At 42.3% G+C, this 27,882-nt stretch overlaps 2 protein-coding genes across 2 annotated transcripts; one reads left to right on the top strand and one right to left on the bottom strand.

Annotated features, from left to right (window-relative positions):
• The first annotated feature begins 4,659 nt into the window (after positions 1-4,659).
• Positions 4,660-9,799, top strand: atpaf1 (ATP synthase mitochondrial F1 complex assembly factor 1). The gene is made up of 9 exons (XM_034530743.1): positions 4,660-4,890; positions 6,353-6,461; positions 6,723-6,785; positions 7,379-7,441; positions 7,528-7,578; positions 8,033-8,080; positions 8,168-8,263; positions 8,868-8,975; positions 9,220-9,799. Exons 1-9 carry the CDS (start codon positions 4,676-4,678, stop codon positions 9,400-9,402), a joined length of 936 nt encoding a protein of 311 aa, XP_034386634.1. The 5' UTR covers positions 4,660-4,675; the 3' UTR covers positions 9,403-9,799.
• Positions 9,800-11,074: 1,275 nt separating this feature from the next.
• On the bottom strand, positions 11,075-27,682 carry rhpn1 (rhophilin, Rho GTPase binding protein 1). The gene is made up of 16 exons (XM_034531597.1): positions 27,455-27,682; positions 27,152-27,251; positions 24,459-24,574; positions 19,179-19,307; positions 17,996-18,071; positions 17,542-17,619; positions 17,217-17,341; positions 16,119-16,285; positions 15,488-15,675; positions 15,241-15,397; positions 14,696-14,821; positions 14,298-14,492; positions 14,134-14,210; positions 13,874-14,020; positions 13,344-13,496; positions 11,075-13,188 (listed from the first exon to the last, which is right to left on the bottom strand). Exons 1-16 carry the CDS (start codon positions 27,472-27,474, stop codon positions 12,976-12,978), a joined length of 2,067 nt encoding a protein of 688 aa, XP_034387488.1. The 5' UTR covers positions 27,475-27,682; the 3' UTR covers positions 11,075-12,975.
• Positions 27,683-27,882: the final 200 nt, after the last annotated feature.

Here is a 27,882-nt window from a genome sequence, read left to right on the forward strand (position 1 = left end):
CACAGATACATACAGAGCTATCGGCTGAGCAGCAGAGTGGGTGTCTTGATTCCTAGACAGACACACTCATGCACTTTTAATGGGATCCCGCTCTAAAACGATGGGATTCCTCTGCCAAGCTCGACCCTTTTTCACAGAGTGTGTATGTGAGTGAGTGCTTAACCGTGTGTGTGTGTGTGTGTGTGTGTGTGTGTGTGTGTGTGTGTGTGTGTGTGTGCAGGAGGTGTGGAAAAGGGTCATCCACTGGCCCAGGGGTGCGATTTCAACTTGCCGGAGGGAGGGTAAGTGAGTGGTCCCAAGACCCTGAAAGACCCCAAAGCTTGAAATCAAACCTCAAACACACGTTCCACACTCAGACCGACGCCAACATTGCTCACAGAGACTGCACATAAAAATATCACTGAGCTGTGACTACACAAAGCAGAACAGTGGATTTTGCATTTTGATTTCCCTTCATGGTTCCTTACGTTAAGGGAAATCCTTGGTTTTCTACACTGTGTAACAACATCACTTATTCAGTATACTGTGCTTCAGCTTGCTCCAACACTTCACCGTGATTGCACCACCATGTTTTCATGCCGTCAAACAGACGAGATGTCTTGTGCATCATTTTATACCAATTGACCCTAAAGAATAGGTTACACCCCACTGATCAGCTGCAGGTTACGTCATTAAAAGGTTTTTGCAGCAATAAACAGACTAAACCTACATAACTTTATTTTGAATCCAAGTAAAAATCACAAAGTGTACCAAAAATGTTGGGCTAAATTTGTGGGAAATGTGTCCACATTGTAGCACTTCCTATGAGCTTCATCAGCAGGTGGAGTTAGCTGCCATGTTGATGTGGATGTGATGTCAATTTTAATTTGTTCTCAGCAGGATATAAATTCACAGCTTTTTGAAATAGTGGATCTATAGACCGCTAACAGATTCTAAGGTGAATATGAAGATTTTAGGAGGTTAACCAAAATATGTCAGAAGGCATAGATTGAATCTGGATATTAATATCTGGTTCCTAAAATGCAGAACCCCATCTATGCTTTCTTTCATCTCCGAAGAATCTCCTTGTTTCCACACAGGCAACATCACACATATATCCTGTGCTTGAGTCCTTTTGCACGCATTTGACTAAAATTGAGCTTGACATATTTGATATCTTTGTAGAATCTGAACTAGAATCTCATTGTGGATTGGAAAGTTATTATGTAATGATTGGATTTTTTTCTTCCGTGGGTCTAAAAGAACAAGAGCTGTAAGGGCATGTTCTTTAACAAGTAATTTAGGATTTATTTTTCAGAATAATCCGTCAATCATTTCATATAAATAAAATGGCAAAACACTTTACAAACCAAGTTTTCCAAAAAAACACACGCCTAATGCAATTTTTTTTAACCAATGAATCAATCAGGTAGATACCAATTAATTTTAGTTAATCAAGTTTCAATCATTTCAGCTACGTTTCTGATGATGTACTAAGATTTAAAAATGCTCAATGTGTTCATTTCTGCTCTGTTAACATCCTTTTATTATTATCCAGATTTGCATCATATATTTTAGCTTTTGAAAATAAGATTTTTCATATCTATTGTTCTGAAGCAAAAAAGGTAGCATTGTGTGTGTGTGTGTGTGTGTGTGTGTGTGTGTGTGTGTGTGTGTGTGTGTGTGTGTGTGTGTCTGTGTGTCTGTGTGTTTGAGATTTTGTGAAATACTTTGGGGGAAACAGATTAAATAAAAAATGAAATGATAAAGCAGCTGTTCCATATTTATTACATGGAAGGGCACTTAAAGGCAGAACACAGAAAAATCTGTGTGTGTGTGTCGGCTGTTGCGTTACATGTCTGAGCACGCAGGGGCAGTGTGTACCAAATGTTTGTGGTTTTTGCTTTTGCTTTATTTATTTATTCATTTATTTATTTGTTCTCTGGTGAGCGGGATTACCTCTGAATTATGGAACAGTCCCCTTTCTCTCCTTAAGTAAAAAATAACATCTGTCCGGCAAATGGAGAGCTTAGTGTTTTTCTATAATTAATGGTAAAAGCCTCCAGAGCCGCACATAAAATATACATCCTCCATGCAGGACCCCCATGACAAAGAGAGCGAGAGAATGCAGAGAGAGAGAGAGAGTTGAGAAGAGGTGGAGGGCAGCTGGTCAGTGAGAGGAAAGGAAGAAAGAACAGAAGCACAGAGTAGATTAAAGAAAGCTGTCAGTATCTGGAGGTTTGTTCATAGTCACGAGCAAATCTGCGGAATACACAACACGCAAAGTAACAACGTGAATTCATTCTAGTGAAATTCCCACATAACAGTTGTTTGTTTGATATGAATTTATCTTGATTTGATTTGTTATTGCTGGTATTATTTCTAAGTATAAGTATGTGTAGATTCTCCTTAGTATCATTATTGATTTTAATGTTAAATTTAAAGTCAAATTCTTACGCAACAATTATTTTGGCATCTTAAGTTTACCTAAATAATAATACAACATTTACAAAATTGTTAGATCAGATAGAGAAGAAGAGTAAACGTATCAATAACAGCAGAGAAAGTCCTGCATTACCAACATAAAAGTCCATTTAAACTGATATGAAATGATCACAGCGTCTCACTGAAACTGAAGGTACAGCTGTCATCCTGAAGGCAAGACTTCAGTCAAGATTTGTTTTGTGACAACAGAATATGGCTTTTATGGATACAATAGAAAAGTAACCACACATTGTTTTAACAGGATTACTATTCAAGTCAAGTGTTTACAGAAACAAACTAGGCACGAGAGCAGATCACATTGTCATATTCATGTAATGTGTTTATGTAACTTTGTAAATGCTGTTCATTCTGTACACATGACATCTATTGCTTCTGTCCATCCGGGGAGAGGGATCCTCCTCTGTTGCTCTCCTGAAGGTTTCTTCCCTTTTTTCCGTGTGAAAGGTTATTTTTGGGGAGTTTTTCCTGATCCGATGTGAGGTCCTGGGACAGGGATGTCGTATGTGTACAGATTGTAAAGCCCTCTGAGGCAAATTTGTAATTTGTGATATTGGGCTATACAAAATAAACTGAATTTAATTGAATTTAATCCCTGCCAGGTCAGTCCGGAGACACATGGGAGGGAACAGCGTGTATGCATGACAGTGGTGGAATAAAAGGGAGACAATACACAGGTTACATTACCGCAGGACTGTGCTGCTAACAGCTAGGTATAGCTCTCTTTACAGTGATAATAGTCACAGCATGAGTCGCACTCAGCACTCAGTTCAATGTGTCCCCGCTGCAGCGATAGTTATACTTTTCGCCTTAATAGATGTCAGATGATCACATGATCATTGTGTGGCCTTTGGTGTCTGTAGCACATGTTGTTCTAAAAGGGTCTGAATTTGAGGTGGAATTGGTATGTTGATAAATCGGTTCATGGAATCGATTTCAATAGAAGTACGACAAATTGAACACTGCAGTGTTTTTGTCTTTTATGTCTCCCTTTGTGCCAATATATACTTTACAGGTTTTGCAGTATAGTAGTGAAACTCCACACTGTCCGAGTTGTTTTGAAAGACCTTGTTGAACAAATATTTTGATCTTGGTAGCACTTCTTTGCCAAACAGAGTATTTATGAGTTTTAATAAATCATCAAGTTGTGTCCCTGTTAAAATATCACAAAAAGTTATGTTCAAAATGTATCTTTGCGTAACACATTCAATGATAATATCTGTGCTGAGTTGTTGTGAACAGCTGCCATGTATGCACACATTAACACACACGCACACAAACACATGCACACACACGCCAACTATCATCATCTGCTGGGACACAGATGTATACGGGGAACAGCGCCCAGCTGCTTTGTTTATTGATTAGTGATTGAAAATGATTGGTTGTGGAAAGTAAACACAGAAGCACTTAGACAGTCATCAGGGAAACGGACATGTCATAAAACTTACAGCCAGCGTGGTGTCTGTTAGTGCGTGCACACACACACACACACACACACACACACACACACACACACACACACACACACTCATCTTTTCCTCTGTCTGTATGTGTGTGTACACATACAGACAGAGGAAAAGATGAGTGCATCAGTAAGTGACTCTGGAGAGTTGGAGCAGATTGTTTACTGCAGCCTACTTATCTGCTCATTTATTTATTTGTCAATCCGAGCAGTGTTTGTGGAGGTAGATTACTGCAGTGATTCACAGTGTTCAGATATCAGCGAGGAGCAGCTTTCATGCATGTGTAAATATTCAGACAGTTCTCAATGAAGAGACATAGTGACCTCCAGTGGTCTCAACATATCAGGACAACATGCGAACAGCTGTGGCAGATTTGAACTAGCTAATTATTCACTTTTATGTCATGCATATAGTGACACATATTGAGAAAATCACACAAAGTGTGATTAAATATGTGAGAGAAAGGCTAAACGTATGTGGGCGTGTGTGTGTTAATGCTTTTGTTCTGTGTCTGTTTTTCCTGGTTCCCTCAGGATAAATAAATAAAGTGTACCTACTATCTTATCATCGCTCATCAGAATCCATCAGTCCATTAGAAGCCAACCATTTGTTTTCATGAGGAAAAAGAAAACCATTCAAACTGAGGTTACAGTACTAACGTAATTAAGTTATTTGTCGCTTTGGTCGGAACCATTGTTTGGAAGCCGTTCCCCGCCGGAGCGCCACAGATGCTGGACGGAAGCGATGGAAAGATGGCGGCGGCCATTGTACAAATGTCATGTTTGTACCGAGGGATGTTAGCGGTCAGGACCACTGGCATCAGGACGCTGATCCCCGGGATTGTCCCGGCGCAATTCCGTGCCTTCTCGCTGCGGAGGGAGCCGGAACTGGACGAGAACCCGTATTTTAGCAAGTACCAGGACAAAATCCAGAGGCTGCGCAGGTCAGTAGCTAACCTAGTTAGCTATATCCGAATCTGAAGCCAAATCTTATTTTATTTCAAAGCAATTTGATTATTGACAAGTGTATTGAATCTAAATTCTGACATTCGGTTCACATTTAAACCCTCAAGCAGTGTATCTGCTGACTGAATTATAAATCTGATATTACATCCTTGCTTCTATTTTTAGGGTTTCACAAAATGTGGACCTTCTGCGGAAGCTTGGGGATTAATTAGAACATCAATTGTATCGTGGATTTAACACCAGACCCTATGATTGACAGGTCTATGAGAGGATGGATGCGTTATGAGCTCGTCCATTCCCGTTATAAAACATACATGAATTCGGAACTGCTCCATAGAGTCTTTGAGAGACATTAGCTTATGTTCACGAATATTGTTTTCACTTTCCTAAAATAATATATTGGAATAGTTCGTTTACCCTCTTCTAAGATACACAAGTGATGGGGTTAAAATGGCTTTGCAGATGGGGCTTTTGGCTATAACTAAATCTTTGGATTCTTTCCTTAATTAATCATTAGGGGCTCTAAAATAAATAGTGCAACATTTAGGTCAAGTTCCAAACCCAAATATATTGAATTCCCAGTGTTTCAATCTTCACATTTGAGAAGAAGGGAACAGAAGAGGTATGGATTTTTTTCTCGATAAACATCTTAAACAATTCTATTGTTTAAAAGCGATAACTTTTTCGGAACTCACCTGGTTGTGTGTCACTGAGATTTGAAAGTCGGCTTCTGAACCGCAACAACAAAACTAAGATGATCACTTTCCTGCTATCTAGGTTTACTAATTGGTTCCCCCTGTTGGGCTGAATATTTCAGCACTGTGGTTTTTGAATATAGATATGAATGCTTTTAAGCCGCCAAGAACTAGAATTTTCCGAACTCAGTCTTTCCAACTTTTAATTGGTTCTACCGTGGCCCACGCTTCACCCTTCAAACGGCTGACAGACAAACAAACAATCCATACTGAGAACAACATAAGCTCATTGGCTGTTTGGCATTTCTAAATGAAAGCTGAATGTGTCCTTCCTTCTCAATGTGGACCGAGTTGTTCCCCCTTTTGCTGTTAGATGAAGATCAAACTTCCGCCCGACACAATTAAGGAAAGCAACACATTTTTAACCCTAACCCTTGATGCAAAGACTAATAATGCATTTCATGGTATTATGAAATGTAAACTAGATCATCTATCTATCTTAAACCAGACACTTGTTGTTAGGTGACATGACAAACTCGTCGTATGGGGCTTTACTGAGCATGAGGACTCTTCTCTGAGTCATTATGAGGAATGTTGGGAGTCACCAACTGAAGTACAAGTATTCAAGGCAGGTTTCATAAACGGGTACATATTTGCCTCATTTCACCTGATGGAAATGGAAGCGGATCCATCCTTCTGGAAGTTGCTGCCGTTTCACTGATCTGAGGTCTGACTTTGTTCTCAGTGCCAAACCGCAGGAGTACAAAACCCGAATTGAGAACCGGCACGAGGCCAAGAAGGATGTGCTGGGACACTCGAAGCAGGCGGAGTTCGTCAGGCTCATGGAGCAGGAGGTATGAACCGGCTCAATGCAGAGCAGAGAACACCATCATCATATTCTGGAAGTCCTGAAATATCATAACGTATTAAAGTCAGAAATGTAAACACATTTTAGGCACTTTTTGGGGGGTTCTTTTGCTAGATTGTGAGATCACTGAACCAATGAAAACCTTTCATCTTGAACTGGTAACAGCGTGCGTTGAAATGTCCTCAATAGTTGGAAATGAAAACGTTTCTCTGCCGGAGTTATGAATGTGATGCCTCCTTCTTTGCAGTTGGAGAACAAGGACAAGGTGGCCGCCAGCGATGGCGCATCAGGAGCTTTCACAAAGAACAAGGTGAGCAGATCCAGCAGCCGTTATCTTACATTATATTGCTTTTACTTCTCCATTTCTCCCGTTTTTATGGCTACATTCAGGACTCATCCGGATTACTTTTTACTGATTTAAAAAATTTTTTTTTTTAAATAATACCCAATAAATCTCAAAGTAATCACAAAAGCCTTGGCACAACTCATTAATTCCGAAATGATGTCCTTAAAAGCAAATTTTCTGACTAATGGTTTAAATAAAAAAAGAACACCAACAAAGGTATTTAATTGATGATGGACCACATTTTGGAAAGCTGAAACCAGTGAACTTTTGGCATTTATTTTTATTCAAATGATTAATAAGCTATCAGAACTGTCACATTCATTTGACTAATTGACCGATGGACTGTTTTGGTCCGATTCCCGTAGCTTTTTGTTATTCTTTCGTCACACTCCAAAACGTTTCCTCGTGCAACAGTTTACCTTTTCATTTTGCTCAGAACTGTTTGAACTGTTTTCCAAGTGAAATGTTTTCAGTGTGATGGTGATGATGATGATGGTGATGATGATGATGGTGGTGGTGGTCCTGGTAACAGACTTTGTAAATGTGTTGTTCTCCAGACACTGGGCTCCATCCTCAACCTGGAGCTGATCGGGGACAAGACGAGCGAGGAGGTTGCTGAGGTGAGTCTGGAGGTCGTCTCGTTGACGCCACTTAAAGCCATTTTGAAACTGCCTTTTTGTTTTGACCTTCTTTTGTGTTCTCTCAGCTTTGGATGAAATATTATTCGACCAAAGACACAATCAGCGCCGTCATCCCGGTAAGTGTAACACCAGAGAGAGAGTTTCTCAACATTTATTATTTTACCATGTCCGTCTTCTGATTTTATGTATGTGTCCCACGCTTGGCTTGAATTCCCAAAGTGAGGCTTCTTTTCTTGAAGTAATCTAATTCCTGTGACTTGTACCTCTAGTTGCAGAACAGCGTTATGTGTTGTGCTCCTGTGAGTTTGTTTCTGCCTGTTAGTCCTTTTTGGTTGACATATTTTACATCTTTGGTGGACAGTTTCATCGTGAGCTCTGGAACAAGTGATTAGTTTCTGTTGCAAAACCAGATCCAATAGAAAGCCCCCTAAATGTCATTGTCTTGAGTTGTATTGTGCAGTTGCACAATGACGCCTGTAAATAAATAGAAGTATTTTCAATAGCAGTTCTATATCCATGAACACACTCGTGCACATGTTGATCTAACAACCGGTCTCCTTTGCATTGCAGACACAGATGTACGAGGTGATGTTGAGCAGATCAAAGTCGTGCAAGATGGTGAGATCAGGGTTCTTTTGTGAGGCGTCACTTATTCTGCAAAACAAAATATATTTTTTTAATCGGCCTCTCTTTCCATCTCGTCAGTTCCTCTACGCTTTGCCTCAGAAGGAGGGTTACGAGTTCTTCTTGGGTCAGTGGTCCGGACACGAGCTCCACTTCACGTCCCTCATCAACGTCCAGGTGAACCTCCTCACACGGCACCTTCACAAGCTGCTGGGAAAGCCTGGCACTCTTGGTGCTTCTCGCGGCACCGCTCTCCAATGAGCTCACTTGCTCCCAGTTGATATGGTTTTCACTGTACACCAGCTACAATTATGCATGTGTAACAGAGTCTTTTCAGACTTTAATCCTTAGTCAAGTTACGGACAATAACTATCATCTGAGATTAGAAAATCCAACAGTTTCAGAAATTCATCTTTTATTTCATCCTACAAAGGCCCTAATAAGCGTGTGTGTGTGTGTGTGTGTGTGTGTGTGTGTGTGTGTGTGTGTGTGTGTGTGTGTGTGTGTGTGTGTGTGTGTGTGTGTGTGTGTGTGTGTGTGTGTGTGTGTGTGTGTGTGTGTGTGTGTGTGTGTGTGTGTGTGTGTGTGTGTGTGTGTGTGTGTGTGTGTGTGTGTGTGTGTGTGTGTGTGTGTGTGTGTGTGTGTGTGTGTGTGTGTGTGTGTGTGTGAGTGAGAGAAATAACCCCACTCATAACGAGGAATGTATTTTTCCTTCTCATTATGAAGACTCTTGTTACCCGGAGGTGTTAATTGCAGTTGTTGTCTCCCGGTTGGTGTCCAGATACTGGGCGAGAACGCTCCCAGTCAGCTGATCCTCTACCACTACCCAGACCTGAAGGATGAAAAGGGCGTGGTCCTCATGACCGCCGAGCTGGACCCCAAGTTCATAGTGAGTCCTTTACCTGTGTGGACCCACACATGAAGGCCACGCACTTATTGATGGACCTACATAGTGTTGCTTATGGAAAGCCTTGTGAGGGCGGCTCCAGGGCAGCAGCTTGATATTCACGGTTTTGGACTGACTTGTTTAACGATACAGAACCAGATGTAATGTTAAAGTGTCGACATACTATTGACCGCGGTGGAAGACTCGCACTTTAACACGTTAACCCGTCTACACCTCTCCTTCCCAGACCGTCCACCAGGCTCAGTGCTTGGCTAATCAGGTGCAGCTGTTCTACGGTACGCAGAGGCAGGAGACATTCCGATTGGTCGAGACGTTTAACCACCACCCTGCAGACTTCAAACACATGTTGTTGATAGCGGAGCTGGAACAGAGCGGCTTGGGGTCGGCGGTGGCCCCCGGGGGATCGTAGGGGGACCAACCAGCTCGCCTGCAGCCGGATTCCCAGGAACCCGTTGGTGTTCGTTTTAAAGTGACAGTGACGTGTGCTTCTTCGCTCGGCACTTCCCACGAGGATACACCTGTTCATCATACCGGGGAGCAGCGGCTATGATTCAGGCAAAAATAAATATTTAAGAGAGGATCAGTAGCTCCTCATGAACTCTGTCTGGGACGTGATCATCTGACATCTGCTACACACCTTCATTGTGCATACAGGACAATAATGAGGTATTCATCAGTTCTATGATAAATAAATCCCACTGTTTCCTACCCTCATGTTAGACTGGACCAGGAGGACTTTATTTGCGTAGTAGTTATCCTTTAAAAAAAACCTTGTACATTTAATAAATCCTCTTCCAAACCCCAAATCTTTGTATCTGCAACACTTTTTTTCTTTTTTCTTGAAAAAAGCCTTTGGTGTGTCTTTTTATACAAAAGTCTCAAGCAAACACAAAACGGTGTCAAGTACTACATGTTTGTTTTTCATGTATGTAATCATCAGGGCGAATAAGCAGACACGTTTCTTTTAATGCAGAATAATAATATATAATAATAATATAGTATTGGACCGTGTTATCTATTATCAGTCAAAAAGTTGGTGAAAGCACGGTCTGTGTCCTGTGAGTTTGGTATGTAATCTACATTTGAGTGAGGCAAGGGTGATATAAATGTGTCCACTGGGGGTGAGGGTTAGTAATCTTCCAGAGCGAGGTAGACCTCTTTCAATTCTAAAGCTAATTGTACTCATAAAATGCTGCAACCTGTCGGCTCGTCGTGTTTCCATCGAGCGTTTTGAGTAGCGACGCTGTCGGGTGCAAACCCCGGTGTCTTAATTGATGCTACCACTGGGGGGCATCACATTGTTTCTCTTCGGAGAGTGCTGTGGTATTTATTCAGCCTGCAGCAGTGTCTCAAGTGTCAAAGCCTAGATGTGTCAAGCTGAGGATGAAGACTTGGGAACCGGCTCTGTGGTGCATGAGGACAACTCCCTGGAAGTGTGCATACGTGCAACCAGACAAGACACCAGTTGTGCTCTTAGATTGGACACCATTTCATTGCAGCATCGGCCAACAGACCTTTTCAACAACTTTGCAAACTTTGAATAGTTTTTGTCGCTTCACATATTTTATTTATTTCAGCCTTGGAACAAGTAGGAGGATGAGGTTGTTTCTCACACACCATTAGATGTCCATCATAGGCCCAATGACAGGGCAGCAGAGTTTGGATGGGACAGTGAGGTGGGTCTCCATCTCCTTAAGGATGTCCTCATCCAAGGAAACCAACAGCATTCCTTCATCACCAATATTGTCCCCAATAATACATTCAAAAACACATAAATACCCAGATTAAGAGAGTGCACTACAGTAAATCTGATTCAACACGAGATGTTTTTGATATTTTTGGCCTGTGCGTCGGTCTGCTTTCATTGATGTTCTACTGCCCTCTAGTGGTTTTAAATTATACAGCTCCCTCTGCACGTTGGCATTAAACTAATTTGGGCCGCACATTGTTAACAGTTCTCTTATTAGCTTTTTTGGTAAATGCAGTTTGACATCTGAGAGTCGACTTAGTACAACGGATGCATATACTATTATGTGTGCTATAATTGTGAGGTAGTTATTAGTGAGCGGGCAGAATCAAACTGATAGCTCATTCACTTTTATTGTATTCATACATGGAGAAAAAAAATACTGTGCAAATCCCCAAATGCAGTCATTAAGGGATGGTCAGAGATTCAGTCGACACATAAATGGAAGGTAAAAATATTCCTCTTCACAACAGGCTCGACACACATTTACTTACTCGCACAAATACATAGTACAGAAAAGCTGACGAGTAAGTTACTTTGTGATCACAACATGACAAACTTGTTTCCTTTACATCCAAAACATGATTTATTGACTATGGGAATAAAAAAAAAAATCCTGCTCCTTTACAATCTTTTTGGAATCGCTAAACTTTTCATGAATGTAGAAAACTAATTGCATCACAGAACAATTATGTTGTGATCATGTGAAGACAAAACATGAGAAATCCTCGTGTTTGTTCCCTCCGGCTTTTTGTACTCATCACAATGGACCACCGTGGCACACACATTGTACAGAAAGAAGACAAAAAAGACGTGCCATGGCGAAAAACAACAACACCGCATTCATCTTCTTTTGCTGGACCAAACAGTCATGTGCTACAATTCTCACATTTCTAGTTATATCAGATTTGTACAAACCGTTCAAACAATGGTATTTAAAAGAAGAAAAAAAACCACAAACATCATCTATTGTTTTCTAATATTGGCTGACTGTAACATACAGTACAGTGGCTGGACCGTCCTCGGAAACCATTAAGGAAACGATACAAGACAATACAACAAAAAAAATGCAACGTTTTAGACAGCGCATGCTTTTCCTGCAGGGTCTCCCGGCATCACATTACATTTGTTTTTAAAAACTCCCAACCTCTCACATGTTCATTATTGAGACATCAAGTCAGAACTACATTATTTGTCCTTTTCAATATTCACAGTGCATGAAAGTACCAAGACTACAAAACAATGGATCAAAACCTCTGAAGTGCTTTTTAATCATCTACAAATGACAACTAAAACAACTCAAACATTACTCCAAGAACATCCAGTATCATAGTCATTATAGTCATAGGATGGTATCAGTGATACTTTGTCAGTATCAACTGATCCTAAATGGTTAAACGGGACTGTTACAGTATTCTGTAACCTCAGAGACCTCTTAAGAAAAATATAAGACACAAGAAATATGGAACTTTTTAATTCTGCTTCACCCTTTCAACACATATGTATTTGTAATGTTAATGTAAAAAAAAAATTAAGTCAAGGAGCTGGGTGTGTTGTTAAGACCTAAATGCTAAGTTTGCTTTTCAAGTGTCAAACCTAATTTGCTCCCCTGGGTTATTTTACTCATTTACTAGTCACTAGCTGGTTTTCTTTATGTTAGTGTCAGTAGTTTGCTGAAAAATCTTCAATGAAATTCAGTAATTCTCAACATTATTCCTCCACCGTCTGTGGCTTCCTGTATCACAGAGAACTCAGAGTGGTGATGGATGTGCGTCCAAAATCCGATGTGGATCGCACATTTTATCAGTGAAATCACTGCACTCTTCTTTTTTTTTTCCCCCCCATCATGCAGGAGCAACCGCATGGCATTGAGTCCGGTCTCAGCATCTAAAACCATCCTTGCGTTCTGTCTCCAAGGCAGCGCAGAGCACTCCTCAGACGTGGGATCGTTCAACTCTGAGATGACCATGGCAGCAATAATAAGGCCTTCACTCATGCAAGGTCAAATGTACTTTTAAAAAAATGTTAGAAGGTGCTCTACATGCTATGTTTGCTTCCACATATGTGCTGAGCCAACACAGTTGCTACAGACATTGGACTGTGCTGTAGCAATAAAAAGATATATATATGTTTTTTTGTTTTTGGCTCCTGCGGATGTTTCAGCTGAATGCGGTCCTGATCGTACCTCGTGCTCCACTGCTGTGATTCCCTGAGTGGTTCCTCTGCAGCCACGTCTCAGTACATGGCCTCGGGGTCTCGGATGCTTCCAAACGACAAACTGAAAGTGCTTCCGAGCCTCTTCGTGACCCCACCGCCTTCCCTCGCCTTCTTCCTGTTCCAGTTCAACAAGGAGGCGGAGCTCTGGCCCTTAGCGCCTCCACCCAGCAGCCGCTGCCGAGTGTTTTCCTTATCGCTGCTGTGGGACAGCAAGATGGCCCTCCTCTCCAGCTGCACGCACACACACACACACACACACACACACACACACACACACAAGTGTAATGGCTTGGTCACTGCACAGGTAAGCATGCATACATTGAAACAGCAGCCAAGGACATCACTCACACACTCACACACTCACACACTCACACACTCACACTCACCTGTGTATCATGCGACTGCAATGTGACCACACTGAGCTCCACTCCTCTCTCGCTACAGCTCTTTAGCATTTGAACCACCTCGCCATGTTTGGCCCATTTACAGTCCTGTCCGTCCACTGCTACGATGTAGTCTCCTTCCCTTAGCCCCGCCTCCTATGCCACACACGTGAAACGAGTAAAAGTCATGAATGAAGCACAAACCGGTCGAAGAAATGAGCAATACACTTTCAATTGCAAACTCTGCAACCAATAATCATCCACACATGCAGATCAACTACTGTTCAAACTTATGGTGCAGCTCCTGCTAGACTGACACCACCTCTTCAACTTCATGTTAAAAGCCTTACATGAGATTTATTTGTGTGTCCTTTATATACTCTAGTGGTCAGAAATTAGTGTGTTGAAGCTTTTTAATACACATGAATTACTGAACTTGTTATGATGCTGTTCATCTCATCTCATCTCATATTTGCTGTAGAAGCAGGTCTGCTGTAACTGATGCACATAAAGGTCAGTGGAGTTTCTCTTACTGCTGCACAGCCTGCAGGCACCACTCCAGCCACCAGCACGGGTGAGTCTCCTCTGAGCGTGAGACCCATCCCATCTTCTCTCCTCTGCAGGCCGATCACACGTACCGGACCCCAGCGAGCCCGGGCACAAAAAACTGACAGAGGCCCCTGCAACACAAAGAAAGTCATCTTCAACTCAGGTACCAGCAGGTGCTGCCGTGTCCTTCCCCCCCCATTGGCTTTCCTAATATCTGACTGTTCCAACAATGAGTACGTCTTACCAGTCTTTGGAAGATATCAGTGGCTTGGACTGTAGAGAAGTTGGTTGGAGTGATGTCAGGTTTCTGATGGGTTTGAGCTGTAGAACAGCAGAACCAACCACAATCACTTACTGTCATATCAATAATATGGTTCTTAGGTGAAATTACTTCTACCGGATGCTTACATTGTATCTCTGGGGCCTCTGCGGTTTCATCGAAGTCGTCCTCTCTGTCCAGCTCCGAGTACTTGTCCAGAGAGCGTTTGTGTGTGAGCGACAGCACGTCCTGCAGGATGTCCATCTTCCTCAGGATCTTACACAGGCCGTGGACACGCATGGCTTCCTCGTGTCTGATGACGGCACGCCGCAGGTGAGCTTTACCTGCAGACATGTGTGTAGGCAGACATTGTCTTACAAAATGTGTTGATACTACTTTTACCTCATGGCATACTTGGTAGATCAAATCAACCAAATCTTTGAAAAATAACAACACATCTGTCTCTCTCTCTCTCTCTCTCTCTCTCTCTGTTTCACATATTGGCTCAACATATTGGACTAAATAGAAACATATTCCATGAACTCACCAAGCTTTCTTCTTTTTTCAGGGTCTCGTAAAACCTGGCCGAGTGGTGGTCCTGCAGGGCTGCTGACATAGAGCTGGAGGAAAGCCTTCTCTGCTTCCTCTTCGCACTCCTCCTCCTCAGCAGACACTACAGGACAAGAGCCTTCACGTTAACCAAAGGACAGACTCTTTAGGGAAAGTCATTCGGAACCTACCCTCCCATTTCTAAAAAGGTACTTTGTCTCATTTACAGTGCAGAGGCAGATAATACTTAGTCTTTTCCAAATGTCACCTAGTGAACTGGGCAATGTCTGCACTACAAAAGCTGATCCATGATATATTTTTGTCCGTCTCTATTTGTATTTAAAGTCATTTGTTTATCTTGCTTTCGGCTCCAAGCATGACTCTGCACAAGGCCTCAGTTTGCTCTTCATTCTTGTTAATGTGCAAGTGAAGACCACTCGCATTAAAACGACTGAATGCGTCTGCACAGTTAGCGGCGATGTGAACGGCCACTAAAAAGACCTAATTAAATGTTCGCCGTATAGTTCGGGGGGGGGGGCTTACGCGTGTGATCGCAGAGTGCGACGGCAGCGTAGTAGTGCGAGAGGGCACGGAAGTGTTCCGATTTGACTTGCACCATGGAGGCCCAGGAAAACGGCACGTAGTCCTTCATCAGAGGCTGAGTCATGGTCTGCTGCACTAGCAAATAGACGTCCGACACCTACAGGACACACGAGCACATGCACGGTGAGAATCGTTACCGACAGAAGCAGCGGCGGCGGCGACGACAAGCCGTGACGCGTGAACTCACCCGCGCAGCCTCCTGCGCCCGGCAGAGTTGCGACGTGAAGTGTGTGTCCCGAGTGGTGAGTGTGACTCGCTCAAACACACACTCCTGCACCTGGGAAACCATCAGACGCACCAGCATGCAGAGCGACGGGCCGCTCATGTCCAAACTGGGAGCGTTGGAGAAATTCTCTTTCAGGTAATCAAACGCACCTAAAAAGAAAAGTGCAAAAAGAAAGAGAAACGCATATGCTCAAGTGAATTCATCTTCATTTGCAGATGTCAAATCTTCACTGATCTCTGCTTCTGATATTTAGGATTTTATATCATCAGCAATTTTGAGACAAAGAAATAAAGCAGTTTGAAGATTTCCCCGTGGACTCTTACAATAGCCACAGCTATTGGTATTTCTATTTTACATTGAATAGAATAAACAATCTATTAATTGAAGAAGGTAATGGATGTATTAAAAGATGAGGGAAACACATAGTTGCAACAAAAAAAAAGTGAATTTTAGTGGATAACTTGAACAGACAGCTGTTTTTGGAGCAAATGCAATGCTTCTAGTATTTGTGGACATCCTAACTTCAGATTCCCACATAATCACTTAATACGGCCAATATAACTGTCAGGGAAGTATGTGCTGTTTTCATTACCTGCAGCCCTCTGGAAGGCATCTATTGCTCGGTCTATGCCAGCTGTTGCAGAGCGGTCTTGCCGTGCTCCAATCTGTGTGTACAGGGCACCGATGTTGAACAGCACACTTCCTTTTTCAAAGGCCAGCGTACGCTGACACGACGGGACGCCTGTCAGGGAGTCGTACCTAGAGGCAGAGAGGACATTTACTTCTTTTTTTTTTACGGCATTCATTTTCAATTTGATTTGAATTCGATTAAACTTTTGAAGGACATACAATACTATGGCACTTTCATGACATACTTCTTTAATGTATTAACGCAGTTCTGCGTCCAATATTTGCCTTCTACAGCTAGCAGCGTATTGAAGATCCGACTTGCATGAAGACTAGAAAGCAAAAGTAGCGCTCCCCGGAGCCTATTGGACTCCACTCAGCTCGGGGAGACACACATTATTTTGACCAGCAATGGGAACTTTGCCAGAGGAGAAGCTTTTTGCTGAAGCGAGCGCCGAGCACTTTATTTAAGCAGTAAAACAGGGAATACTGAACATGGGCTGTACCAAATAGTTTTAGGCTTCATTCATAACATTGGCATTTGAGGTGAAAAGACACAAGGGGAGGCAGGCACCTGTACCAACAAGGCGGTCTAGCACAATCAATTACATTTATATAACCACAATAACACAACATTTTTCTAATGGGGATGACAGACGTCGTCCAATGCCTCATTCGAATCCCCTACTAGAAGCTGCACATGTTAAACACAATGCAGTGCTGACCTACAATGAATTCTTTCAAAAAGGTACACTCTGAACAGATAAAGAATGTGCGATCAACTATCGATTGACAGCCCCATAACACATGCACACAAACACAAGAGCACAAAGTAACGCAGTCCAGGCCCGGCAGAGCATTTCAGCCGGACCAATCACAGCGCTGGTTGTTTATGTAATGATGTCCAGCTCAGAAACTATCGCGTTCAATCATAATTCCTCACAAAATATACGTAATTAAGCGTCCACTTGTCATCTTCTCTCTACACAGCCAGGCCTCAGTACTTGCGATGCAGGACTCAATAACCTCGAGGCCGTTACATTAAAAAGTGCTCATGTCCTACCAGTGGAATTGCACACCCAGGCTCCTGTGGAGAGGGAAGAAGCGCTGGTCCAGAAAGTATAGCTGGTTGTAGTACTCCATCAGTAGCTCCAGACCGGCCTGGTTACGACTGGGTGTACGCATGGCCTGAGTCAAACAACAACAACAACAACACACACACACACACACACAGATAGATGTACATATGATGCCACAGGCACATAACTTTAAAAGACACTGCAAGGGCATAACGGCTTGAACTCTCAAGCGGTTTTGCACTGATTTTCTACAACCATCCTTGAGAAGAAACAGATTTTGGACTTATTTGTACGAGTGCGTTTATTAACCTGTCTGAGCTCCATAAGCTCTTTGAGCTCCTTGTCGTAGAGAGAGCTCTCCTCCCCGTAGTGCTCACATATGAAGTCCTGTGAGGGGAGGCAGACCGTTACATAATGACAAAGCAGTTCCACAGCTGAGGTATTCTCTAATATTCAGAGAGATTGGTGAGGATTTTACTTTCGGTGCCCCTCAGCAGCCTTTCAAAAAAGATATATAAAAGAAGAGCTCAGTATTTGTCACAATAAACAAAGCAGTCATCTCGGGTTGTTTTCAGTTTAAAACGTCAAAGCTGAAACACAGCTTTTAAAATAAGGATAACAATGTTCCTCCTCTGTATTTTCTAAATACAACATGCAATGTTTTACTCGGAAAAGTTTTTTTTTTTTTTTTTTATCTCAAAGAAAAGGAAAGTTGATAATTGAAATAAATCAAGAGAGGTGAAATATTGGATGTCATCTTCACCTGGATAGAAACTGTGAAGTCCACCTCTTTGGTTTCTTTTAATCCGAGTGGGATCATGGGAACGTTGATCGCCTCACTGTAAAAAAAAAAAAATACAGTAATTACAGCGCGTGTACTGTATGCGTGTAATCTTTCACAGATTATGCCATGTGAACACCAACATCATACACAGGTGCAGGTTATAGGCACAGTCAAGTCAGCGCTGCCATCTGCCAGTCTTTAAAACACAGCAGGCTCATCCTGCTAATAGACAAAGCTAAAGCCAAGTAACAACCCCCCGCAGTCACCCCCTCCCATTCACAATGAACTGAAACACGCACACACGCCACGCGGCCATTAATGACCCTCTAATCAGGGGATTTATCTTTCCCGTGACCCTGCAGAGAGAAAAGTCTCCTGGCTGTGAAGGGCTGTACACACACGCACACACACTCATACTTGGCTACTATACTTGTTATTTCCTAGCCCCTTAACTTAAGCTTGACGGAAAATGTTTTTAACCTTAACTAAATATTAACCTACAAACTGCCCTTTGAGGAATCGACAACCAGACAATGCTAACTTAACAAAAAGGTCCTTCTTCTTAAAGCTTACAGTGTAAATGTGTCCCCACAAAGACAGATGTCCACGTAGCGCAGAAACACACAATGCATAGTGTGAATACCAACATGCAATGAATGTTTGTTTTCACCAATTAGAATTCTCATTAGACTAATGAGAGTGACCTGGAATTCATGGGACAAATAACAATTGGGACATGGGTTTTAAATAAGCCATGAGTGTGTGTGTGTGTGTGTGTGTGTGTGTGTGTGTGTGTTTCCCACCATAGTCTATTTAATCCCACCACAGTTTCACAAATAACCCAAACTATTTTTACACTTCTCAATGGGTGGGCAGGCTTAGTTGCCCGGGGTGAAAGAAAGAGCCCCCCCTCGAACTTGTGTTACCAGGGACTCATATAGTTTAGAAATGTAATTTATTGATGTATTGATATTATCCCCCTGGTATGATGATGCCAATAGCATACTAGATGATGTATACATCTTAAACTATGAACATTATTTCATTATATATATATATATATATATATATATATATATATATATATATATATATATATATATATATATATATATGTGTGTGTGTATATATGTGTGTGTGCGCATGTCTCAGATCTTTCTACCTGTCTGTCTGGTAGACCTCCATGTTGCTGTTGAGCTCCTCCAGCTCCTCTTTGAGCAGCTGGAGGTTGGAGTTGACAAAGCTGAGCTCCAGAGCCACGGTCTCCTTCACCTTGTTGTTGGTTGTTGCCCTGCAGAATTTAACACGCACATCAATTATCATCCCCCATTAACACCAACACACAACAAAACTATGAAAGACGTGCATTTCCAATGTGACACGAGGAGTTTATTTCGACTTCACTCCCAAATCAACATGCCAAATGCTTCAAAGGGCAAGTCTGAGTCCTTGCCATAGAGCCATAGGTTCAGTCCCAAACATCACAGACACCTTCATCTCATAAAATGATGTCCTTAAATTTGGCCAGACATTTATCATAACTGAGTTCTTTGCAGAACCTGAAGATTTGCTTTAGAAATCTTGGGTTTTGGACTGTTGGTCATACATTGGATTTGAGGATGTCAACTTCTCCTCTGAAAACATTGATTAATCAATTAATTTAGACAAATCAATGGATAATAAAATAAGTAGTAGTTGCAGCCCTAACATGTGTATTGTTTTGCCCCAAAGAACATTCCAATTAAACAGCTTATTCTATTTAGGGTTGTGGGAGCAAATTCCAGCTGACATTGGGCGAAAGGCAGGGTTCACCCTGGACAGGGCGCCAGTTCATCTCAGGGCACACATAGAGACAGACAACCATTCACGCTCACATTCGCGGGACATTTTAGGGCCTCCACACAGGAGGGCCGCCCGATCGGGGGATTGAACTGGGACAGGGATGTTGTATGTGTACAGATTGTAAAGCCCTCTGAGGCAAATTTGTCATTTGTGATATTGGGCTATACAAAATAAACTGAATTGAATTGAAATTGAATTCCGGCCCCTCTTGCTGTGAGGGGACAGTGCTAGCCACTATACCACGTGCAGCCCGCACCAAAGACGAACGTATGTACACAAAGTATGTGAAAACCTACTTGGCAATAAACCAATTCCGATATTTATCTCCCTTCTTCTTCTTCTTCTTCTTCTTCTTCTTCATCTGAATGACACCTCATGTTATGGATCCCTGTCATTTGATAAATGAGAACCAGATTGTGGTGTGTGAGATTTGAATTTGATCTTTCTAGAGTACGGCCTGTGCCTAAAACTAGCCGGGCAAACAGCGCGTATGTTAGCACTGGGTTGAGTAAAACACGACTACATGTCAGGGGACGCGGTCTCACGGTGTGTCCTTCAACACACACAGCTTAGCGTCACAGATAGCGCACGCCACCTTGAAAAGCTAACGAGCAGGTGTAAATCAACAATAATGGACGCAAACACATGACGCGTTAATTACTGTGCGGTGCCTTTAATTTATGCAACTATGTCATGTCTCCACCTTCTTCTCCCCGCTCTTTTCATTCACTTCAAGGCTCCAATCACAGGAGGAGCCAGCTGGGGGGGTCTGAGGTTTAACAACACACAATGTTCCTGGAAGTCTGAGGCGTCACTAGGTTGCCTAGAGCACCCCAAACAAATATATTTGCATTCTTTCTTACAAATACCAAAGAGCACCCCCTCCCTCATCCAAGCCAACCTTTTAATCCAAACATACAATGTTACTGGCTCAATGATATGATGAGACACAGTTGTGTGTCTAGAGCACAAAGAGGACCGGATCACTATAAACATTTGTGATTAACAGACTTACAAGATGACTGATATTGTGCACATGAATGCATCATTCAAGCAGACTTTTTATCTAAATCCACAATTTCAAGAGGGAAGAAACTAAAGATAGTCAATGTGTTTGGTCGGGCAGCCCGAATAAAATCGACATATTGGAATCACTGATACAGTTTTCCTCATTTTGTTCTGTTTTTATCTGTAAAGAAGAAAGATGAACAGTATCTGTGCTGAATGAGTCATTAGATGCATCATCAGGTGGAAGATTTGGGGAGGAAAGACAAACATTAAGCTGTCAAAGGCAGACTATGACTAATTGAAAACATTGCAAGGTGTGGTTTTGAGTCATAGAGAAATAATACACGTAAGGGCTGAGGATGAATATGTACACTTATCCAACACCTTTTCACCAAAACCGCTTCCTGTTCATTTAAATTCTTAAAAGGTTTTTTCTATACTTTTTTGGGCACATATTTGTATCATAACCTCCTTGTTCACTCAAAGGTCCCGTGTGTCTCAACTGGCATGAAGGGGTCATGTGACCTGTGGACAAACTACTCCTTTAAATGAGTGGCATCACTTTAGACTCTGTTCACCCTAAATAAAAGTGCATTGTATATTTAAACCGTTGAACAATGTTTCCTTTAATTTCACTCTGTTACAGCTTTTAACATATGTAACTATGCTCATCAACATGAACAAGGATGCTCACATCAATTTGCAAAAGAATGGCAGCCGAAAACAACCCAATGGATAGCGCCGCATTTTTCCACATACATATGTTTGTACAGTTAAATATAAATCAGACATGATACATTGTACAGACTTCCTATCAACTTGAGATACGAGTAACTAATGGTAAAGCTCGTCTATGTTGTGTATTTTTGAGTTTGTGTATTTTTCTGCTCATTGACATTTCTACACTTGCACCTTTAGTTAGAATATATATTGTTTTACTCTCTACTCTAACTGCTACACAACATCTTACCTTATGAGGCAGATTATTAAAAAAACAGCGTTTCAGAGTCAGTGACTGGTGGAGAGTTGTGACCTTTAACACATGATCAAACTCGCTCACCTTTGAGTTCCTGTAAATAAGGATTTATGTCTAGTTAGACCACTCTACCCTCATCTATCTTCATCACACACACACACACACACACACACACACACACACACACACACACACACACACAGTGAAGCTAAGGGCAATCTGATTAGTCAGCTTTAAATGGGCTGCCAAATATCCCCTTCACACACCCCCACTTGCACGTACAACATACTGCAGCTTTTAAGGGGACGGGGGGGGGAAGGGGTAGCTCTCTTTCTCTGAGCGAAGGCATGAAGTGTCAAAAACAAGTAACTTGTGGTATTTTAAAAACCGAACCAGCTGATAAGAAGATCAGGATTAAACAAGTAACTGTCCATCAACTGAATTCCCACAGAGGAACACAGTCTGCAGCACAACGTGAGGTCTTCATCAGCCAATCACAAACCCTGAAGAGTTACTACCGCTATCTCATCGGTAATTAGCACACACACACACACACACACACACACACACACACACACACCGTCCCAATCACCTCCCACCCACAAGCAGTCATGCCACAACCTAGTTCCACAACAGTTTCAGAGTGTATGAAGTGAAAGAGAGACGTTTTGTGTGCGTCGACTATTCCAGTTGACCGGAAAGGGGGAGGATGGAAAAAAAAAAGGTCCGACAGTGCCAGACAAATAAGTGGGGGATGAGCTTGCCGGGGCTCCGTTGGGAATCTCTGCATGAGCGCAGGACAGGAGGCGGACACAAAGCCGGCTGATTACAGGCCGGCAGGCTGTGCAGGGGGGGAGGGGGGGGGGTCCTCTTTGTCTCTGTGACCCATCGTCCTAATAGAAAGGGCAGGAGCGCTTGTTTTATTTCCCCTAAACTGAGTCATCACCTTTTAGGATAAAAGCCTAAATCCAGTCAAAAAATGTAGTTTGGGGGAAAGAAAAATAAATCACCAGTCATTACAAAATTATTCAAATCGCCCTATTAGCTCTGATTAGTTGAATCAGAGCTAATAGATCAGAGCTAATTCATGCCTTCAATAAACACAACATAAATTAACTAACTTGGATTTGTTTAAGCTTTATTAAAATCAGATCAAATCTACTGAGAAAAAAAAAATATTTTGCCATGGCGAATTGGCCACGAGGGCAGAAAAGTTCAAATGCAAATAGATTAATGTATACATTTCTACATGGGTAGTAACATGGGCTTGTACATTAAGTAGATCTAAGCAGTAGTTTAAATCCAAATATATTCAGTTCACTATCACATGACCAAGAAAAGCAGTGCATCATTGCATTTTTAAACGGCTAGAAAAAGGTAATGTTTTTCTTTTTGTTGCACAATTATTCAGAAAAAAAGAAACGATTTGAAGACGCCACTGAGAACTCTGGAGATGTATGTAGAGTACACTATAATGGAAATAAGATATAAAAGATACTTTGTGAAACTTAATTAGTTGTTGCTGAACCAGTCCTGGGGTAATATTAAGAGGCAACCTTGGTTGTCTTTTAATCAAAGACACTGTTGTTTTCCATGTTGATCTTATTAGATTCTGGCATGGCAACACAAAGGAGGAAGAAAGTAGCTCATTGCTTTAATTAAGTGGCTGCTCCTCCTCCTCCTCCTCCTCCTCCTCCTCCTCCCAAAATTGAATCTTAATGAGTAAAGGAGTGTGTTTTCAGAGAGTTTTGCATAGTGGACTAATCATGCTGTAAATGTTCTCACAGCTACCACAACACAAGTGCAGACCAAATGTATGCACACATATTAAATGTTTACTTTCAGCCTCTGTTGTAATGCAGCTCTAAGTGGATAACAAAAATGCAGAGCCTGAGAAATAGTCAGAGGGAGAAAGCAAAGGCAGCGAGACGTGGACAGAAGCTGGAGGGGATAACAAAAAAAAATGACGCTAATGTTCTCGGATAGAATACTTTGATGTTCTGCCACAGCTATTTTTTTTCTCCATTTCCCTAATTTCTTCAAGAATTAAATTCTTGTGTGAGAGACACACGGCACCGTTCAGTTGGGTCATCATTGGTGATCGAACAGAAAAGTAATTTGTACAATTCAATATTTGTAGGAAAAATGGCAGAGGAGACACACAAACATACACAACATGGTGAGAGCAGACACACAAGAAGGCAGACACAGTGAACACAAACAGAGTCATAAAACTGGGTGGTGCTGGGGCGCGTGTGTGTGTGTGTGTGTGTGTGGGGGGGGGTTCTAGGGGGGAGTGATCTCTGACCTTTTCCCATCACAGGACACCACCGCAAATGTGACTGAGCCAACAAGCTAACAAAGAGCCACCGACACACATCTTAGAGGGGAAAAGCTGGAGGAATGGAGGAGGAAGTCAGGCCTTTCAAAGGAAAATAACTAATAACTAATAAAGCAGGCAAACTAAAACAAGTAAGAAACACAGACCAGCAGCATCACAAATCTTCACTTATTTCCAACAATATTAATCTGCTTGAAATACCTGATTGAGTCCCTCAACAGATGAAACTTTGACTCGACAGAACACTCTAGAGAGCAAAAAGAAAAGAGCCTCACCTGAATAGGTTCTCTGCTCCGGCTCTCATGCGCATCTCCTTGTTGATTTGCTGGTTGATGCGAGCTCGCCGGTGCTGCAGTTTGCTGCGCTGGGTTTGGGCGAAAGGATCACATCCCTGCAGAGAACATAAAGAAATAGAGCCGTCAAGAGAAGGGATGGTCTGATACATTGATGAATGACAGCAGCAGGTCTGTCTACTTTAAGCATTGAAGAGGTGAGGTATGTTTCTACTTCAGGTGCCCAGGGATGACATCCAAAAAGCCATCGAGCACAAGTTTCAAATAACCAGTTAGTTTGTTATTTAAACCAGCAGTTTAAACCTTACCAAAGCCCCTTTCCCACTGGACAAAAAAAACCACTAATGCCCACTAACATCTGGCTTTTGTGAGAAACAGTAAAATCAGCATTAATTCCCAGAACAAATGACACTACAGTAGGCCCGGTATTTATCCCAGGTGGACACCCATTTCTGGACACCCTTATTAACAATCACCAACTTGTGTTTGAGAGTTTGAAAGAGAGACTGAGTAAGTAACAGGAAAGAAGTAACCACTGTAACATTTTCATTGCATGTTTGGGACTTGGGGAAAATAAATAAACAGAAAAGGCGTACCAGTCTACTGGCAATTTATACATACATCACTGGCAAGTAGTCAATCGTCTATTTTCAGCAGGTGTTTAAAAAAAAGGCTGCATATACACATTAAGCGTGGGAGAAAAGGGACATAGGTGATGTACAAATTGCTGTTTTGCTGTCAGGAATAAATGACAAGGCCAAAAATAGCGTGGCCTTAACACTTCCTTTAACCATCGGTAACTATAGCTTGTTCTTTGTGAAGCTTATATGGTGGCAGTACAGTACAGCATGGACAGAGAGCCGACTAAAAGGCTCACTTCAGAACGAAAGCTCTACGCTGGATAGCACAGCGTGCCACAGATGCCGGGTGTGTCGAAGGCGTGTCAGAGCTGAGGGAGCTCAGACGGGGACATCCTTGTGGATGCTCAACATGGTTAAAAACTTGGCATGGTAAGGCAGGAGGAGAAACTTCTTCTCAGAAGGATAATATGTTGAACAGAAAAAGGAGCCGGTGATATGTCAGAGCTGTGTGTCCGTCTGAAGATTTAAAAGCCTCTTAAGTCTCGCTTCAACAGGCATTTTGCCAACAACACCAGAACAGCTGATTGTTACATGTCTGCTTACGAAACTAGCAATCTATCAAACAATGCACCACTATTTCAAAGTGAAAAGGTTAACAGATGTACAGCAATATGACAGATGGAGCAGCTGTACACTAAACATACTGAATACTCCCAGTTTGTATCCTTGTGCCTCCTGCCATCAGCTTCTTTTAGACAACTTGTATACAAATGTTTTTCATTTTTTCGCCCCCCCCCTTTATCTTTCTCATTCCCTCTCACCCAGTTAAGGTGTTTGTTTAGCATGCGCACGTCAAGTAATCCTGAGAGTGCCTGTGTGGATTAGGATCCTGGCCAAGCTCCCACCTCTGCTCAACCATCAGGAGGGCAGCAGGATGGAGGCTGCTCAACATCAGTGCAGACAAAGTCTAAAGAAACGTGTCAAAAAACCCTCCATGTCCAGGTGACTTCCTCTAAGCACACACATTGTTTTTCAGCGACACAGATATGTACAATTGTAAATTGCTGCTTCAAGCACAGTCTTCTAGCAGCAGAAGGTGAAGTGGCTTGCTTAAGGGCACCATGTATGTAATCATTCATTTTCTCCAACCAATGTTTTCCCTATTCAAACAAGAGATGTAATATCCTGTGTAAAAATGCCATTAATGCTGCCTGATACCCTGCACTTATACTAGGCATGATATGATATCAGCGTGAACACAAATCCAGATGCAAATCAGGTTTCACTTTTCCAAAACACACCCACAGTATCATTTAAGATTTAACTGCATAAGTTGCGAGATCTCCTCCACTGCGGTTTCTGCTGCACCCTTAATACAAAAAAGGAGGTTATCGGAATTATATTTCCATTGCTAAAAACACTTGACATTTAACATGTCAGCTTTAATGCACCGTTCCAAAAACACTTTCTCTGTAAGTCGTGTACTCCACAGACTTCCCTGTCAACACTGTCAACTATCTACTGATCAAATCGTCTCAATGAAAACAGTTAACAGTGAGCTTTGTGGATTATCCAGAGGAAGCAGGCAAGCGTTTCTTGAAAGACACTTTCCTGTTATGTTTTGCAAATGTTCCTTTTTGTTTTTTCTTGTAACTCCACGATCAAAACTGAATTCATCTCCACTTTATTGAGACGGTGGCAGCGGTTTCAGGTGCTGGTGTCTCCAAACTCAGGCAAATACAGCCCATAATACAGTCATATTGAGACACCGTTAGAGTTTAGGGAAAATAAAGTGTTTTGTTTTCTTTTGCTTTGCTTGTAATAATAAGGGCGAGGTGATTTCATAGTCTGCCTAAAAGTATCCACGGTAAATATTGTTGTATTGTAAGATTGTGATATCAGGATTTATAATGTCCAAAGTTCACAGTTAACTTAAAGTTACAGTTGATGTTATGGAGCCACCTAGGACCGATGGGGGATCTCAAGGACCCCGTCAGACCCTTTCCTCGTGTTTACCACATTTATACAACGGTATGTGCGTGCGTGCGTGTGCGTGTGCGTGTGCGTGCGCGTGCGCGTCTCCAGGTGTCTCACCTTTCGGATGCTCCCACTGAGGCTGCCATCTGTGGGTAACGTTACGGGCATATCGTCGTCCGAGGTGACGTTACCGTCTGACAGGGACATCTCCAACTCTCTGTGGAGAGGAACGTTAATGTCAATATCATTTAAGCCAAAGGTTTCCCTGTTTAGACTTACCTTACTTGGTAGATGTGTCACCCGGTATGCCGAGAACAACTCTCGGCTTTGAAATATTATTGAGTAATCAGGACCACGTCAACAATATTGAACTTTAACGGTAAGTTAAGTGAGCTAGCGAGTCACGGTTTCCCCACTTGCCTTGTTGCAGGTTCCTCCATCGTGAGGCAACGACAAAGGCGGACAAAAAGTCGCTACATTTCTTCCGACTTTGTGTAGTTCCAAGTAAACACAACGCTTTGATGGTCAGCCAATAATAGAGTTAGCTGAAATGAACAACTTTAAACTCCTCAAAACAACCCAGCTCCAACTCATTGCATTATGCTAGCACCTCCTCCGCTCTCCTTTCCCCCCCCCCCCCCCCGACTTGTATGCAGCTGCAAGAGCTTATTCAGCGAGGCGGGCCCGCAAATGAAAAATGTAGCCAATCACGTTGCCGCTTGGGAGGGCAACGGTGGATGTAACAAATCACGTGGAGGATAGAGCATGACCGACAGCCTCGGCTGACCAATGACAAGTCGCTCCAGGCGTCCCCCCCCCCCCCCCCCCCCCCCCCGACTCCGCGACTC

The sequence above is a fragment of the Cyclopterus lumpus genome, chromosome 4 (genome assembly GCF_009769545.1).
Source record: "Cyclopterus lumpus isolate fCycLum1 chromosome 4, fCycLum1.pri, whole genome shotgun sequence".
NCBI lineage: Eukaryota > Metazoa > Chordata > Actinopteri > Perciformes > Cyclopteridae > Cyclopterus > Cyclopterus lumpus.

What these genes read in the sequence shown, in the direction of transcription:
- rhpn1 (XM_034531597.1), bottom strand. Translation starts at nt 27,474, where the DNA reads ATGGAGGAACCTGCAACAAG. An exon ending in AGCTTATGGAGCTCAGACAG is followed by an intron (nt 17,342 to 17,541) that starts GTTAATAAACGC and finishes TGTTTGACTCAG; the next exon opens with GCCATGCGTACACCCAGTCG. An exon ending in TGCCTGCAGGCTGTGCAGCA is followed by an intron (nt 13,497 to 13,873) that starts GTAAGAGAAACT and finishes TGTGTGGCATAG; the next exon opens with GAGGCGGGGCTAAGGGAAGG.
- atpaf1 (XM_034530743.1), top strand. Translation starts at nt 4,676, where the DNA reads ATGCTGGACGGAAGCGATGGAAAGATGGCGGCGGCCATTGTACAAATG. An exon ending in GAGCTTTCACAAAGAACAAG is followed by an intron (nt 6,786 to 7,378) that starts GTGAGCAGATCC and finishes GTTGTTCTCCAG; the next exon opens with ACACTGGGCTCCATCCTCAA. An exon ending in CGAGCGAGGAGGTTGCTGAG is followed by an intron (nt 7,442 to 7,527) that starts GTGAGTCTGGAG and finishes GTGTTCTCTCAG; the next exon opens with CTTTGGATGAAATATTATTC.